This window comes from Artibeus jamaicensis, unplaced genomic scaffold (genome assembly GCF_021234435.1).
Source record: "Artibeus jamaicensis isolate MK-2021 breed Jamaican fruit bat unplaced genomic scaffold, CSHL_Jam_final scaffold_1019, whole genome shotgun sequence".
Lineage (NCBI taxonomy): Eukaryota > Metazoa > Chordata > Mammalia > Chiroptera > Phyllostomidae > Artibeus > Artibeus jamaicensis.
Window position 1 is genome coordinate 36,704,408 of NW_026522025.1, and position 18,351 is coordinate 36,722,758.

General features: G+C 36.6%; 1 protein-coding gene across 1 annotated transcript in view; it reads left to right on the forward strand.

The window, feature by feature from the left end:
* The window catches only part of EPHX4 (epoxide hydrolase 4), a 49,085-nt gene that overhangs the window by 22,177 nt on the left and 8,557 nt on the right, over window positions 1-18,351 (forward strand). Inside the window, exons 4-6 of the mRNA XM_037154433.2 lie at window positions 1,427-1,555; window positions 7,557-7,660; window positions 10,425-10,573. Of these exons, the coding sequence (XP_037010328.2) occupies window positions 1,427-1,555; window positions 7,557-7,660; window positions 10,425-10,573 (382 nt within the window). The remainder of the gene's footprint in view (window positions 1-1,426; window positions 1,556-7,556; window positions 7,661-10,424; window positions 10,574-18,351) is intronic.

Genomic DNA, 18,351 nt, shown 5'->3' on the forward strand with positions numbered 1-18,351 from the left:
AGAGCAAAGCAAATCACATGGTCCAGGCTAATATCAAAGGGGCAGCAAAGTATACTTCTTATATGGCAGTGGGGAGAGGGGGAGAGTAAATGTTTTTTTAACAACAGTCTAATTCACTACATCCCTTCTGACCAAAACCCAGCCGTACCACTGGTATGTAATGGAGCCAGTGAGAAATCCATGAAATCAAATTAAAGTCCCTTTCTATAACAATCTAATGAAAGCATACATCAGGTCAATATTCTTAGAGGAGAAAAAAATGGATGAGTCTGGGGGTGTCAGTGCAGGGTTGTCATTTCGTCTGATTACAATAAAATAGACTCAGTGATACTAATTTCCAATAGCCATTTTTCATTCATATTTTGTGGTAATTCAGCCAGACCTGGCTTAAATTTATCACCATGCAATTTTCTAGGCAAATTAATATATAAAGTAGATGTTTCTGTGTATGTGTGTGTAGTGGTGGGATGACCGTGAAAAATACTTGAAAAAATTAATTTTAAGTACTGTAGAAATAAATTACAAATTAATCTTATCTATTCATACAAAGGAAATCCTGTAGGAATCACTACTAATCAATATTTTAACCTAACTTAAATTACCATACTGATTACATGAAATGAAACTTGTTTATAATTGGCACTGTAATTAAGACTTTCCACTAAGTCAGTTTGACTTTACAGTTCCAAATTAGTGATGTTTTATTCCTGGCCAGTGTGGCTCAGTTACTTGGAGTGTCATGCCATAAACCAAAAACATACAGGTTCGATACTCATTCAGGGCACATACCTAGATTTTGGGTTCAACCCCTGGTCAGGGGACTTATAGGGGAAAAAACTAGCAGATGTTTTCTCTCACATTGAGGTTTCTCTCTCTCTCTCTCTCTTCATTCCTCTCTCTAAAAGCAGTGAAAAAAATGTCCTTGGACGAGAATTTTAAAAATTACTGATATTTCTCTGTGTTGAATTGTAACATTGAATCTGTGATGTTAGGAAAAAATAGATGGTTTTTGAAATAAAGATTTACCAGGTGGACATATATAAAGCATTTATGATTTTACTAAAAATTTTCCAGCATTCAAAAGCAACTCAGATTAACTCTTGCTTATGACCCAATTATACATAGTCTTAATCACGGTTTCCTAACTATTTCAGAAGTGTGTATATGTGTGAGTATATATTCATTCCTGGGACAGATTCTGAATTTGCAGGTCTAGAGTAGAGCCTGGGCATCTGAATTTTCTAAAAAGCTACCTAGGTGATTTGGATATACGAGTTTTAGTAATACCAAACTGAGTATCAGCACAAACCGCATAATTAGGGTAGAAGAGTGGAAAGATTAGCTTCAGAAGTGTACCTATTTTATGTGAATCCATGATGCACCCACCTGTTTCTTTTCAATGCCAGCATTTATTTCTTGATTACAGGCTATAGCAAATGTGTTCTTATTGGCCATGACTGGGGCGGCATGATTGCTTGGCTGTTTGCCATCTGTTATCCGGAAATGGTGGTGAAGCTTATTGTTATTAACTTCCCTCATCCAAATGTATTTACAGGTGAGTTTAAGTTTTTATTAAAGCATCTTTGCCAATATGACAATTCACTATTGTCCCTGACACTTTGGATTAAAAACAGCAAAATTTGATTAACATAATACTTTTTAAATTAATTTAATACTTAATTAAATTATTAAAATATAATACACATGAAAGTGTGCTTAAACACTTAATATTTAAAGAGTCTAAGAAACGGTCACTTCATGTTTGCTTGCATAATTTTATTTATTTTTAGAAAACATTTTGCTGCTAACTTGGAGAGGGATAAAGGGGGGAAATGTAGTAACATTACTTTGATGGCAATGGATTTTGACTGTCTAGAAATAAATTTTCCTCTGGTCTGACAGCTTTGGCTATCAAATAATGGCAGCATTTTTAAAAGTAGTAGGTTTCAGATTTTTACTCTCTGAACTCCTTTATATCTTAAAAATTATTATAGACCCATTGATCTTTTGTTTATATGAGTTACAGCTATAAATATCCACTATATTGGAAAGTTAAAATGCAAATTTAAAAAATATGTGTATTAATTTATAAGAAAATAATAACTCCAGTACATGTTAACACATTTTAATGAAAACTAGACACATCTTTCAAAACAACATTTTAGTGAAAATAGTGGCATTTTCTTACATATGTGCAAACCTGTTTAATTTTTTATTTAACAGCAGTCAGCTGAATTTTCATATCTGCTTCTGCATTCAATCTGTTGCAATATGTTGTTTAAATAGAAGTATATGAAGAAATCTGTCTCACAAAGATTTGTAATTAGAAAAGGGAGGAGTCTTTTCATAGCCTTTTCAGATAACTGTGCATTTTCTTCTTTAATACTACATCAAACTCAAATTGGTGGTTTCTTAAAGGTTAGTAACAATGTGAAATCTGATATTATATTAATGAACTTTTTGCACTCTGTTTTGTTAAAATCCAGTGGTCTTTCTAGCACTTTGAATGGATTTTTCTACCCATGTATGATTTTTCATAAGCAGGCATTGGAAGATACTGATTGAATTATGTAGACCCTCCATAATTTGACCCGTTTTATTATATGATATCAAAGAATCACATTCATTAATCTCATCCCAATTTAATTTTTTTTAAAGCCGTTGTTTTCCAAAGGCATCAAGCTTACAGTAGCAGATACAAGTTTCTAAAATCTAATTATCAGTTGAAAGCTTGATTTAATTATTGGCAACAAATACTGTCGATTGTTTTCCCTCAAGTGAAAGCCTTGGTTTGTTCATTGTCATTTTTTAAAGTATATTTTAGTGATTATGCTATTATAGTTGTGCCATTATTTTTGTCTCCTTTATTCCCATCCACCTGGTACTCCCATTCCTTCCAGCATTCTCCCCACTTAGTTCATGTCCATGGGTCATACATGTAAGTTCTTTGGCGTCTCCATTTCCTATACTGTTCTTAACCTTCCCCTGCCTATTTTGTACCTACCAATTATGCTTCTTATTCCCTGTATCTTTTCCCTATTCTCCCCTGTCCACCTCCCAACTGATAACCCTCCATGTGATCTCCATTTTTTGTGATACTGTTCCTATTGTAGTTGTTTGCTTAGTTTGATTTTGATTTTTGTTTTTTGTGGTTTTTTTTTAGGTTCAGTTGTTGATAGTTGTGAGTTTGTTGTCATTTTACGGTTCATAGTTTTGATCTTCTTTTTCTTAGATAAGTCCCTTTAACATTTCATATATACGGGCTTGGAAATGATGAACTCCTTGAACTTGACCTTATCTAGGAAGCACTTTGTCTGCCCTTTCATTCTAAATGATAACTTTGCTGGATAGAGTAATCCTGGATGTAGGGCTTGCTTTTCATGACTTTGAATACTCCCTTCTAGCCCCTTCTTTCCTCAAAGCTTTCTTTTTAGAAATCAGCTTGTAGTCTTATGGGAACTCATTTGTAGGTAACTCTCTCATTTTGTCTTTAAGATTCTCTCCTTGTCTTTAATATTTGACAATTTAATTATGATGTGTCTTGCTGTGTTCCTCTTTGGGTTCATCTTGTTTGGGACTCTGAGCTTTCTGGACATGTATGTCTATTTCCTTTGCCAAATTGGAGACATTTTCTTTCATTATTTTTCCAAATAAGTTTTCAATTTCTTGCTCTTCCTTTTCTACTTCTGGCACACCTGTGATTTGGATGTTGGAACACTTAAAGTTGTCCCTCAGGTTCCTAGGCCTCTCCTCATTTTTTGAAGTCTTGTTCCTTCATTCTGTTCCAGTTGAATGTTTATTTCTTCCTTCTTGTTCAGATCTTTGATTTGAATCCCAGTCCCTCTCTACACTCTTGGTTCCCTGGATATTTTGCTTTATTTCACTTTGTATAGCCTTTACTTCTTCCTTTATTTTGCAGCTGTAGTTGATTAATTCTGTGAGCATCCTGATTACCAGTGTTTTGAACTCTGCATCTGATAGGTTGGCTAGCTACTTGTTGCTTAGTTCTCTTTCTGGAGTTTGAATCTGTTCTTTAATTTGGACCATATTTCTTTTGTCTTGGAGCACCTGTTACATTGTAAGGGTCAGAGACTTTGGTACTCACCAGGGCAGGGCCACCTACTTTGCTGCATTTTGGTGCAATATGTGGGAGAGGAGTCAGAGAGGGAAAAATGCTGCTTGCTCTGCTCTCGCTCAGCTTTCAGTCACTTCTCACATGTCCCACAAGTGATTTGCACCCTTCCAGGTGCTGCCCTGATGCTGATTCCTGGGTATGTAGGATTGTGTACATTCTAAGACCCCAAGAACCCCTCCAATGGACTCTCCTATGAGACTAGCACTTTCTCCTGCCACCACAACACCCATAGGTATTTACAGCCAGAGGTTTTGAGGCTTTATTTCTCAGAGGTGAATCTCTGGGTTGCATGGTCTGTCCACTGTTGCTTCTCCTGTTTTATCTACGTGAGAATGTGGGACCATTCAATCCACCAGCTGCCTCCTGACTCACCTGGTCCACCATCCGCCACCTTGCTGCATGTCCTCTGCACCCTGACTGTGCATATCCACCCCTCCTACCAGTCTGATGAATGTTTGTTCTTTAACACTTTGATTGTTGGATTTCCAGATATTTGATTTTCTGGCAGTTCTGGGTATTTTTTTGTTTTTAAATCGGTTGTTATCCTTTTTTTGGTTGTGTGAGGAAATGAAGGATATCTACCTACACTTCCATCTTGGCTGGAAGTTCTATTTCCCTTGCTTTGTTCATTTTCAAGAGTCTATCTGCCAGATATCCAGGTCTGACTGGTGATAGTTTGTTAGTCATCCTTTCAACTAAAAGTAGTTTTCCATTTCAAAAATGTAGGCAGTTCAACTTATCAACTCAAAATAGTTGCAGAAGTGCTTTTCCTCAAGACAACCATTGTCTTTGGGTCTGCAACACGACTGCTTTATGTGTACTTTCTATTTCATTGTAATGTAAAAAGACGTGCACTCAAAGGTTGAAATAGATTAAAAATAATTTTTGCTGTCTCATCAAGGACATTATTAAGTGAAACTGGCATTTAGTTTGATGTATGTATTTGTTTAGTTCAAGTGTGTGCCAGTGAAGAGTATGGTGACTACCAGTATTGTTTCGTGTTGCTGCCTTAATTTGTGCCCAGGCATCTAATGGTTTTATCTACCATTGCTTTTGTACCATCAGTGCAAATGTTGAACAAATGAGAAAAGCTAACAATGTCTTATTGTTTCTTATGAAATAGTTTTGACAATATACATTCCTTAAAAATGTCTTCAGGATCCCCGGGGGGGAGGGGTATATGGACTATACTTTGAGAACCTCTTCTACAAAGGGAATTCATAAAATCTTAAAAGTAACTAAAAGCCTGTGAACAATGGGCAGGAACATTTTTGTTTGGTTTTGGCATAAATTATAATTTTGTCCTCTTCAACTAGCCTTGTCATGTTTTCTGGGGTTCAGGTACTGTTACAACCCACAGCAGCCTCTGGGGAAAAAAAATTCAAAGCAGCCCTGGCTGAGTGGATTGAGTGCAGGTTCAATTCCCAGTCAGGGCACATGCCTGGGTTGGGGGCCAGGTCCCCAGTGGGGGCCACACAAGAGGCAACCACACATTGATGTTCCTCTGTCTCTCTTTCTCCCTCCCTTTCTCTGTCTAAAAATAAATAAATAAAATCTTAAAAAATTGTCAATACAACATTTTTCTGTTTCTTCCTCAAAATTGAGCAATTAAGGGAGAAAGGGACCATGATTGCCTAAATATTGTAAGTGTAAGAGTTGAATTTTAGATACATATCCATCTGCCCTATCTCTGTTGAGGCAATAGGATGGATGCTTAGGATTCAAATATCACACTGAGAGACATCATGTTTTTCTCAGTTCCATTAGTCAACAGAAGTCATGCTACATGCTTGCTCAATTGATCAGGACCACAGAGTAAATGCTATTTTGGACAAACTGTAATTGGTCATTTCAGCAAAAGCATACTTGGAATATTTCTGAAACTATTTTATCAACAATAGGTTCAACTCTAGTCGGTTCAACATGGTGACAATGATGTCACCAATGATTACCCAATGATGACAATGTTCCACTTACCTGAGAATATGCACATTTAATATGTATGATTTCATTACTTTTCAGTTTAAAACTTGAGTGTCTTCCCAAGGCACTTTAAATCCTCATCATTTGGCCCTATCTGACCAAGCTTCTGCTTTTCTTTCTGACTCACTTCATGCCACTTCCCCTTCTCATTCACTGTACACCAGCCACATTAGCCTCTTTCTGCTTCTTGAGTGTGCCAGGCCCAGGAATTTCTGTTCCAACATGCTCTTCTTAGATCTTTGCATGGCTGATATTTTCTTACCATTCAGGGCTCAGCCTAGAGAAGCCTATTCTGACAACGTCTGTTAAATACTTGTCCCTTCTCAAGAAGTTCATCATCACCAAGCCCTTATTACATGAAATGTTAAAGGGACTTACCTAAGAAGAAGAAGATAAAAAATATGGACAGTGACAGGACAGCAAACTCACAGTTATTAACAACCACACCTAAAACAAAAGCACACTAAGAGGACAGCTAGATCAGCAGCAGAACCATAGAAATGAAGATCACATGGAGGGTTAGCAACAGGGGAGTGGGAGAAGGAGAAGAGGGGAGAAGGTACAGAAAATAAGTAGCATAGATGGTAGGTAGAAAATAGATAGGGGGGAGGACAAGAAAAGTATGGGAAATATAGAATCTAAAGAGAACTTGAGACACGTGGTCATAAACTAAAGGGGGGGAATGGTGGGGGAGGGGTGTGCATGGTGGAGGGGAATGAAGGGGGGAATAAAACAACTGTAATGGCATAATTAATAAAATATATTAGAAAAAAATAAAATTAAAAATTAAAAAAAAAACTTGTCCCTTCATATCACCCAGCCATCACTCTTACTTGGATTTCCTTGTTTTGTTTCCTTTATGGCATTATTGCTATCAAGATGATCTTTTAAGTATTCATTACTCATTTATAAGTTAATGAGAACATCTTTTGCCTTGTTCACAGCCAAACTTCCTCAAACACAGTAGATATTCAAATATTAATTGAATGAATGAATTCTCTGGATACACGAGTAAATGTACAAAAAACACTTTGTTTTCTGTTGAAGTCAAATACATAAGGTATTCAAATCAACCAATAAGGAAAACCTTTTGAACAATAGAATGTTATCTCCCTATGTATCCCTAGGAAAAGTGTTAGGTCACTAGTCGGATCTTAAAGGACAGCAGTGTGTTTGGGTTTCCTGTTCCTTTCTACTCAAGATTTTATAAAGTGGAACTTTCTTTTTATTTAAAGTGCTATAAATTTTCTTAATACCAGAAATACCCATAATAAACTATAAGAACATAGAAATTGTTCCAAAGAGAAATACACAGAAATCCTATTTATAGATTCTTTCATGGGATTATCTCAAAGGTGAAATTTCCTTTAAAAAGTTCTTTCAATAGTAAGTAATTTATACTCCTTGGATAAGGTCTAACATGGCATTTTAATTTCAGAATACATTTTACGACACCCGGCTCAGCTGTTCAAATCCAGCTATTATTACTTCTTCCAAATACCGTGGTTCCCAGAATTTATATTCTCAGTAAATGATTTCAAGGTAAGTCAAACAGAGTTGATGGATGTTAACTAGTACTTATTGTGGTGATCATTTTGCAATATATACAATACCAAATCATTATGCTAAATTCCTGAAACTAATACTAATGTTGTAAGTCAATTATATCTCAATTAAAAAAAAAAAAACCAGTGCCCCAAGAGAAGACAAAATTAGGAAGTTAAAAATAAAGATAGACTGAAGCACTAATAAAAGAACTGATCCACTATGGTTTTTTTGTTTGCTTTAAACTTATTTAATGTATATGTGTTACATGCTATGTACTGTGTTAGGCATTTCCTCCTATGCAAAAAAGGAACTATTTTAAATTAAAGTCCATACTTAACAAAGAAAAATAGACAAATACTAAAACTTAATAAATGCTTCTAAGGCCTCATCTATAGGTTTACTTACTTTTCAAATCTGTGTTTATATATTTGAGTGCCTGGCTGTCGTTCAGTTGTTTTGAGAGCCTGTTCCCCTAGGCATACCTCTCTTTAGAGAAAATTCCATGGGGAGATAAGGGAATATGAATGCCAGGGCAGAGAGTTGGACAGCAGCCGAAGTGGAGGCCCTGGGTAGTAAACAAAACCCTAAAACAAAGTAAGCATGCCTGTCTAAAAATCTCCTAACAACCTTTTACCAAATAATTTTAGCACCATTTCATTATCATTGGCTAGGCCTATTATTTCATTAGGGTGTGCAAAATGGTGATTTTCAAATTGTGTCATTCTTTCTGCTTTTATTGACTGGAATTCTTCTATAAAGAAGAATTTTGCCCATGCACTATTTGGTTATTCTGAAATACAGTTCACACAAGAATGTTAGGACAAATGCTTCTTTTCTTCTATTAAACAACTTCCCAGAGTAATGAGTTGGTACCTTAGAAATGACGACTTTTTTTCATATCATTGTGAGCTCATGACTTAAAAAAAAATTTAATATGTACCCATCAATTACAGTCATTATTCTTTTTGGTGCCCAAATTATCCCATATTAGGAAAGTGGAAACCTTTTCAGGTTGACTCTTGTGTCCTTTCGACAAAAGCCCTTTTGTCAGTGATAGCTTGCTTCTTTAATGACCTAGGTTTATCTTTTATTTTCTGCCCCACATCATTTAGCAAAGGAACTTTGGCTTCTTTTAGTAGGAAATGGTATTTAGAGGCCACACTCTGGGTGTCCAGGTGATTATTATTTTACTGGGTTTTCATTGCTTCTAGATCTTTCCATTGGATCAAATTTGGACACATAATCATGAGTTCTTACTCATATTTCCAAAGCAAATTTATGACTTCAGTGTTTTTACGTAACTTCTATGATTTTATATGAAACATTGATATGGTTTCAAGTCAAAACTCTAAAACAAGGTACATCAGAGAGGTCCACTTACATATGTTTCCTCTGTCTTCTCTATTTCTTCCCTGTCCCACAAAAAAAACATTTTAATTAGTTATTTCATCTTTTTATTTTTTCTTTGTAAAATATAAGCAAATGCCTTGGTTGGTGTGGCTCATTGGATTTGATTATCAGTCTAGGGCAAACACCTGGTTTGTGAGTCAGGTCCCCAGTAGGGGGCACTCCAGAGGCAACCACACATTGATGTTTCTCTTCCTCTCTTTCTCCCTCTCTTCTCCTCTCTAAAAATAAACTCTTTAATATGTATTTTTATATATTGTCAACATAATATATTAATTGGTTTACTAATTTATAATCAATAATATACTGTGTTAAATTAATTCTAATATATCATTTACATATTAAAATATATATTTATCTCCCTCTTATTACACAAAAGGAAACATCCTATAAACACTGTTTCCCACTGTTGTTTTTTTTCCCCTCTTAATATTTTCTGGAGATCACTTCATTTCAGCATATAGATTATCTTTAACTTTTTTTTGAAGTACTAAGAACACATAATACACCACTGTGTGGTTAAACCATAGTTCATTCAACTAATCTCCCACTGATGGACATTTGATTTGTTTGCAGTCTTTTTTTACTACAAACAGTATTACAGTTAATCCCCTCGTATATATGTCATTTCATATTTTTGTAAGTGTGTTTTGGGTTAAGGGATCTGCATTTTGAACAAGAATCCCAAGAATTCTGATGCAGGTGGTTTAGATCCATACTTTGAGAAATGCTGGTATAGAGCAGTGTCTTTCAAGTTGTGGGTGGGGAAGCCATTAGTGAGTCATGAAATCAATTTAGTGACTTGCAGTTTGAATTTTTAAAAATAAGGTAGAACAGAATTGGATTGAAAATAGCAGTGCACAGTATAATAAGGGTAAGAAATACTTCTTTAAAACTTTGTTTCAGAAATATATATATGTAAAAGTATGACCTGGATCAGGATGTAAAATGTGTTTTTTACTCTGTGTGGTTATCAAAAAAAGTTAACACAACTTTGTGGGGAGAACTTGTCAGTAAACGGGTGAACCACTATTAGCTGGAGTGTTGAAGAAGACTTGGGGGTTGGGATAGTAGTTGAGGTTGGCCTTGTAGAGTGTGAATGGGCACCAAAAAGACAGGACACTTTTCATAAAGGTGAACTGTGCATGGGGTATTAGAAGGGAACATGAGAAGTAAAGCCAGTAAAGCGGAAATCTATAAAATGTGTTTGTAAACAAGGTGTCCAACCTCTTTTGAGCAGGAATGAGGAGTTGTCAATGCACATTGACCATCATCCTTTTTTAAAAGCCAAAGATTTAGTGTATCATTAGGTAACAAACAAGTTTTAATTATTCTCTTTCACTTATATTAGGCTTTGAAACACATGTTGACCAGTGATAGCTCTGGCATTGGAAGAAAAGGATTTCAATTAACAACAGAGGATCTTGAAGCTCATATTTATGTATTTTCTCAGCCTGGAGCATTAAATGGTCCAATTAACCATTACCGAAATATCTTCAGGTCAGTATAATTTCTTCATAGTTAAATAAAATATTTATTTCTGTGGGAGGGCTCTGCCCACAGGTCCCTCCAGCTGCCACGAATGAGAAGAAGTCTACCAAGACATGATCTGCTAGGGAGGAAAGGTGACCAATCTCTCAAAGTAGAAGGTCCATGAACCTGTTCTTCAATGGGATCTTATTTGGTTTAATTTGCATAGGAGTAGAGGGTTTTTACATAAAGCTCATCAGTCATTGTCAGGAAGAAATGATCAAACAATAGATAATATTCAAAGAACTCTGAAGGCTTATTCTGAAACAGGGTTAGATAGTTAAGGGGCCATAAAACTTTGGGGAACAAACTCCATGCTTTGCTACTATTAGCAAAGTAGGTTTCATAAGATTTTATGCATTCTTTCTTAGGCCCGATTACCCTAGGGAACCTGCCCTTTCCAGCACAAGGCTGCACCCACCTCCAGCATTGAATTTTTAAAAGAATTCTAGAAGCAGCAAGAGATAGGGGACAGTCACCTACAAAGGAGTTCCCATCAGACTGTCAGCTGATTCCTCAAAAGAGACCTCACAGGAAAGAAGGGACTGAAAAGAAGTATTCCAAGTAATGAAATCCAAAGGCTTTCAGGCTTAAGTCAGGCAGGGGAAGTAAGGCAGCCAAGAGATTAGGAGGCTTCTTGTAGACAGAATGAAAACTCAGGCTGTGTCAAAGCTGAGGGGCGAGGGTCCATCACTTTCTTTTTCTGTAACCCCCAAGCCCTTCCCCGAGGGCCCGTTCATTACCGAGCCTGTAATGAAGGTCATCCCTCCCTTCAGGAATTTTACCCATCATTGGCTAACCAGTCATCCCCCTGGGGCAAAGCAGGGTGAAGTAAAGTAGGCAGAGGTGGCAGGCACCCCTGCAAAGAAGATAAGCTTTGTCTCCTTAGTGGCTTATGGTCCCACGGTGTTTTTACTCAGTCTTAGCCCTGGGGAGTTATAGTTTCTGAAACCAGGCAGGGTAGTTTTCAACACATTTCCTAAAGAGACAATACTGTATTTTTAATATTAAATTCAAACTTATCAAACTCAAATTAAGTATTTTGATTTAGTAAGTTGAATAATCTTTTTATAGAAAATTTCAAACATATGGAAAAGTAGAGAGAATAATATAATGGATCCCAATATAGTTGTCATTAGTTTTGTCCATAATTCTGTTCCCTTCATCTCTCCTTTGAGATTATTTGAATAGATGTATATTTTAAGGATACTTTTAATGATCATTTATTCATTCAAGAAATACTTACTAGGCACTCTTTGTGTTATGGCCATGCCAGAACTCATGGTATAGTGCTGAACAGAACTAGACAAGGTCTCTGATCTCATAAAACAGTGGGGGAAAACAGACACTAAGCAAACATTCACAGTAATGAATATACAGTTATGAACTAACATAAAGACTTTGAAAGAAGAGATGAAAACTGAAGAAATAATGTTTGAACAAAAACATTAAGGATGAATTAAGTGTTGACTAGACCAAGTTCGAGGTAGGGGAATTGACATTCCAGAAAAAGGAAACAGCTTGTGCCAGAGCTGTGTGGGAAGACAGATGGCTGTGGTTTTAAGTAACACAATGAGAGCCAGTGTGGTTGGAGTATAGAAAGTGAGAGTGGGAAGAAGAGAATAGCACAAGTCCAGCTCTGAGAGGAAGGCACCTTTGGTCTCACAAAGCCCAGTAGACCATATTAAAGACTTAAGAGCCATGAATGTAAAGCCAGTGAATGAAAGTTTCTAGCAGCAAAAAGAAACAATTCAATTGGTATTTGATTAAATTCACTCATTGTGGAGAATATACTGGAGGAATGAATGTGGGAAACCAGCACGGTAAAGATGATGGCAGCTTAAACTAGTCTGAAAGCAGTGAAGATGGGAAGAGTGGGTAGATTTAAGAGATATTTAAGAGGTAAAATTGATAGGCGTTGATGATAGGTTGGGTCAGGCAATGAGAAAACAGATGTCAAGAATGGCTCCTGATTTCTGGAACAAACAACTCTATGAGTAGTCACACCATTCACTGAAATAAAGAACACTAGAAGGGAACTACATTGGGGGGAAGGTCATGAATTTTATTGGTTTCAAACTAGTTGAATTTGATTTCTGGCCAAGATGGAGGCATAGGCAGAGACACTGTGCCTCCCCGAACAACCAAAATAAGGACAATAACAATTTAGAAACAAAGTAACAACTAAAATTGAAAGAAAATTGAACTGTATGGAAGTTTAGCAACCAAGGAGTTAAAATAGACACATTCATCCAGACTGGTAGGCAGGGCGGAGTTGGGCAGGTGAGTGGTGAGGGGTCACAGCATAGGAATCAGTGACACTGGTCACACAAGGTACCCTGGGTGTGCAAGGCACCCCAAGGAACACCCTGGGCACCCAGGCAGTGGCTGGCAAACCCCGGGTGTGGGGTAGCAACAGGCAGACCCCACAAGGTGATGATTGAGAAGAGGGGCACTGTGCACAAGCTGGCTGGCTGACAGGGCAGCGGTCCCACTATTATGCGCAGGTAACTGGGGAGTGAGACAGATTGCGGAACCCAGGGTCCTAGCACCGAGAAATAAAGCCTCAAAACACCCATTGAAAACACTTGTGGGGGTTGAGGCACAGGAAGAGACTCCCACCCTCAGAAGAAAATTTGTTGGAGAAACCCACAGGGTCCTAGAATGTACACAAGCCCACCCACAAAGGAATCAGCATCAGAAAGGCCCAGTTTGCTTGGGGGAAGCAAGGAATGGACTGAGGTGCAACAGAAGACAGAGCAAAGTGCCATTTTTTTCCCTCTCGGACCCCGCCCCCATATACAGCATCACAATCCAGCCAACTTGGGTTGCCCCACCCTGGTGAACACCTAAGGCTCCGCCCATCATACATAACAGGCACAACCTGACCAAAAATGGCCCAAATGGAAGAACAAATCAAAGCCCCAAAGCCAATACTTTTAAGCAACCAAGGGATAGCCAACCTATCAGATGCACAGTTCCATACACTGGTGATCAGGATGCTCACAGAACTGATTGATTTTGGTAACAAATTAGAGAAAAAATAAAGGCTACACTAAGTGAAATGAAAGAAAATGCAGAGGGAACCAATAGTGATGGGAAGAAAACTGGGACTCAAATCAATGGAGTGGACCAGAAGGAAGAAAGAAACCACCAAACAGAAAAGAATGAAAAAACAAGAATTCAGAAAAGGGAGGAGAGGCTTAGGAACCTCCAGGACATCTTTAAACATTCCAACATCCGAATTATAGGGGTACCAGAAGGGGAAGAGGGAGAGAAACAAGTGGAAAACCTATTTGAACAAATAATGAAGGAGAACTTCCCCAAGCTGACAAAGGTAATAGACTTCCAGGAAGTCCAGGAAGTTCAGAGAGTCCCAAAAAAGTTGGCAAAGAGGAATACACCAAGGCACATCATCATTACATTAGCCAAGATTACAATGAAGGAGAGAATCCTAGAAGCAGCAAGAGATAAGGGGACAGTCACCTACAAAGGAGTTCCCATCAGACTGTCAGCTGATTTCTCAAAAGAGATCTCACAGGCAAGAAGGGGCTGGAAAGAAGTATTCCAAGTCATGAAATCCAAAGAGCTACATCCCAGATTGCTCTATCCAGCAAATCTTTCATTTAGAATGGAAGGGCAGATAAAGTGCTTCTCAGATAAGGTCAAATCCAAGGAGTTCATCATCACTCATTATATGAAAAAGCCCTTATTATATGAAATGTTAAAGGGACTTATCTAAGAAAAAGAAGATAAAAATATAAACAGTGAAAGGACAGCAAACTCATAGTTATTAACAACCATGCCTAAAACAAAAGCAAACTAAGTGGACTGCTAGATCAGGAGCCACAGAAATGGAAATCACTTGGAAGGTTAGCAACAGGGGAGTGGGAGGAGGACAGAGGGGGAGAAGGTACAGAGAATAAGTATAGACAGTGGGGAGAAAATAGGGGTACGGCAAGAATAGTATGGGAAATGCAGAAGGTAAAGAACTTATGAGGACATGAACTAAAGGGGGGAATGTGGAAGGGAGAGGGTGTGCAGGGTGGAGGGGAATAAAGGGGGGAAATGGGACAACTGTAATAACATAATAAAATATTTTTTTTAAAAAAACTAGTTGAATTTGAGGTGGTACCTTAGATATTCAAGTAGGTTGTTGGTTGCTAGGGTCTGGAACTCAGGACAGAATCTGAGATATGTAAAATCTTAGAATCACTGACAGACACAACTCAAGCTTTCATTTCAGAAGGTATTATCAAGGGAAAAAGTATAGAGTGAAAAGTAAGTCATAGAGGCTTGTCTGTATGGGTTTGGACTCAAGATAGGAGAAAAAGAATATCCCTTGGAAATTGGGAACTACAGCCTGCCTTAAAAAAGATTTAGGAGATTGAATTTATGCTACCTCCAGAATATTAGAATTCTTGGGGAAAAATATATTTTACAAATAGTCTTAGGTTAGTAATGTTCTGTAGGAAGCCTGGCAGAAACAAACAAGCAAGCAGAAAGCCTTTTTGGAAGATACATCTCAACTTAGACTCCTCCTGTTCCCAGAGAAAAAGTTCCCTGGAGATGATTAGTTCATAATCCAAATTACCCAAGATACTGGCACACCATTAATGAGTCAGAATCTAATTGCAGCAGACTCCTACAAATTTCAAATAATAGAACTAACAGAGACTATAAAGCATGTTTGAATTATTAAATACATGAGAGAATAAAAATATTAGAAAAAATAAGATAGTATCAAGACAAACCAAAAAGATCTGAAAAAGGATCAAAAGAACTTCTAGAAATGAAAGATACAGTTATTTAAATCTAAAATTCCATAGGTGAGTTAAATAGCAGATCAGACAAACTAAATGGAATTATGAGTTGGAAGACAGATTTTCCAAAAAAATTACTTTAAATGTACCTTAGAGAGATGCGAAGTGAAAAATATAAAAGAAAGGTTATATTTGACATGAAAGATAGAATTATAGGTACATAGATAATTAGAAGTCATTCATATATACCATATATATACTAATAATTTTTTCTAACAAAATAAAATAATAGAAATAGCATATATTATTTTCAAACTAGTAGAAGGGGACAAGAAAACTATCAATTAAAAAAGCAAGAAAGGAGAAGAAGGAATTAAAGTGGGTTAAATAGAAAGCACAAATTAGATGACAATAATGATTTCAATGTATCAGTATGCTTAATAAATATTAATGTATTAAATTTGCCAATTAAAAAACAGAAAATAGCAAAAAAAAAAAACCCCAAACAAACAGAAAATAGCATTTGTATTTAGTCACAATTAAAGCATAAGGGTACACAAAGTTGAAAGTAAGTGTATGGAAAAAAATAGCACTTGCTATTTTAAATAAAACAAAATCTTTCAAACTCTTTGAATATAGAACCCAAGGGGAGTCATGAGATTATATAAGGGGAGAAAAGGAAAATCCAAATTTTCTTTTTTTGACAAACAACAAGACTTGTATATCTATGTCTGTATCTACATCTGTATCTGTATCTATATCTGTGTCTATGTCTGTGTCTATATATATCTATGTCTATATCTATATCTGTATCTATATATCTATGTCTGTGTCTATGTCTATATCTATATCTGTATCTATATATCTATATCTATATCTATATCTATGTCTGTATCTATAGACAGTGACATTATATAGGCTATAGCAACAGTGTCTGAACTTGGACAGTTCAGAACACTGAACACTGTCTGAGTCTGTCAGTGTTCAACAGACTTTGTCCATGTTCTGTTTTTTTGTTGTTGTTTTTTACAAATAACATTTGTGAAGACAAGTATGAGAGAAAATAGAATGACACATTTTTATGTAAGTCTCAATTTGGATAGGAAACAGGAATGATAGTTTTAAAACATTCTCAGTTTATCCCTTTACCAGAGCTAGCTTTGCAATGCAAAATAGTACTAAGCAGCTCCCAGGAAGGAGGGAAATAATTTTCATCTTGCTAAGGTTCTTTTACTGACAATTTGTTCATTAGGAGGACCTGCATTCCCAAGAGTAAGCTCTAGAATACTGTTAATTAGCATGGAGAAGGGGAGAAAAGCAGGCCTGTGAAGGTCAAAACTCACAATTTTATATAAAAGCAAAGACAGTTTTTGCCTAGATTTGCTGGAGATGGTTATAAGTTAAATCTAGCTAGGTGAAGGTAATATCAGACTTTCTCCAAGTTCAACTGATTCGCTCCAACCATTCTTTATGCAGGGTAATCAAGATCAAATACATCATTTAAAACAGGATTCTACAATATATAACAATTACAAATAAAGTATATTACAGTATATTCAGATGTGAAAAACATCCTTATTTATCACACTAAGGCTCCCCAGGATTATAGCCTCATCAAAGAATTTTCAGAATTGGAAGCTAAGGAACCAAAATGAACTAGGAATTGGACTAGCAACAGGACCTAGCCTGCAAAAAAGATGAATAAGTGAAAACATATAACAAAGCATCAAATAATAAAGCAAAAACTGATAGACCTACAAGGAAAATAAAAATCCACAATGACTATCGGATACTTAAATCTACCTCTCACTGAATTAATCAAATAGAAAAAAGGTAATAAGGATATAGAAAAGTTGAACAACTCAATCAGACCTTTGATCTGATGAACAATTCTAGAGTCCTGTATCCAACAATTGGAACATATTCAACATATTTAAAGACATACAAATATTTACAAAGATTAATTAAGTACTGGACCACAAAGCAAATCTTAACCAATAATAAAGGATCAATATCATACAGATTACATTCTGGAATTAGTGAGCTAAGAGTCTAATTCAAGAAGATAGAAAAGCAACATATAAACAACATAAATTAGAAAGAAATTATTTAAATTTGATACAAAGCAGAAATTAGTACAATTAAAAATTAAAATACAGTAGAGGAAAATCAAAGAAACCAAAAACAGGTTCTTTGAATACTATTAACACAGATAAATTTTTGGCAATATTAGTAAAAAAAAATGGCACAAATAAACAATATTAGGAGATATAAACTTAGCATAACTACAAACATACCAGACATTACTATATAAAATTAGGGTTAAGAAATTTGAGAACTTTGATAAAATGAGCTGTTCTTAAGAAAAACATAACACCCAAAAGTGACTCAAGAAAAGTTAGAAAACCTAAATGGACACAGCCATTAAAGAAATTGGTTTCTTTACCAATTGTTTACCAGAAATATTTACATACACTTCTGGCCAAGATGGAGGTGTAGGTAGACACACTGTGCCTCCTCACACAACCAAAATTAAGGGCAACAAAAATTTAGAAACAAAAAACAACCAGATCTGACAGAAAATAGAAATGTAGGGAAGTCTGACAGCCATTCATCTAGACCAGTAAGAGGAGCAGAGTCGGCAGCTGGTGGAGAGGTGTCGCAACAGGAAAAGGTGGTTGGCGGTCCTGGGCATGCAGGCAGTGGCTGGCAGACTCCGGGTGTGGGGTGGCAATGGGCAGACCCAGTGAGGCATGCAAAGCAGCTGGCTGACCATGGACACACACTTGCGCACAGATAAATGAGGAGAAAATGGGGAGCGAGACAGACTGTGCAACCCAGGGCCCCAACACTGGAAAATAAAGCCTAAAAGCTCTGATTGAAAACACTTGTAGGGGTTGAGGTGCCGGGAGAGATGCCCAGCCTCACAGGAGAGTTTGTTAGAGAAACCCATGGGGGCCTAGAATGTACAAAAGCCCACCCACC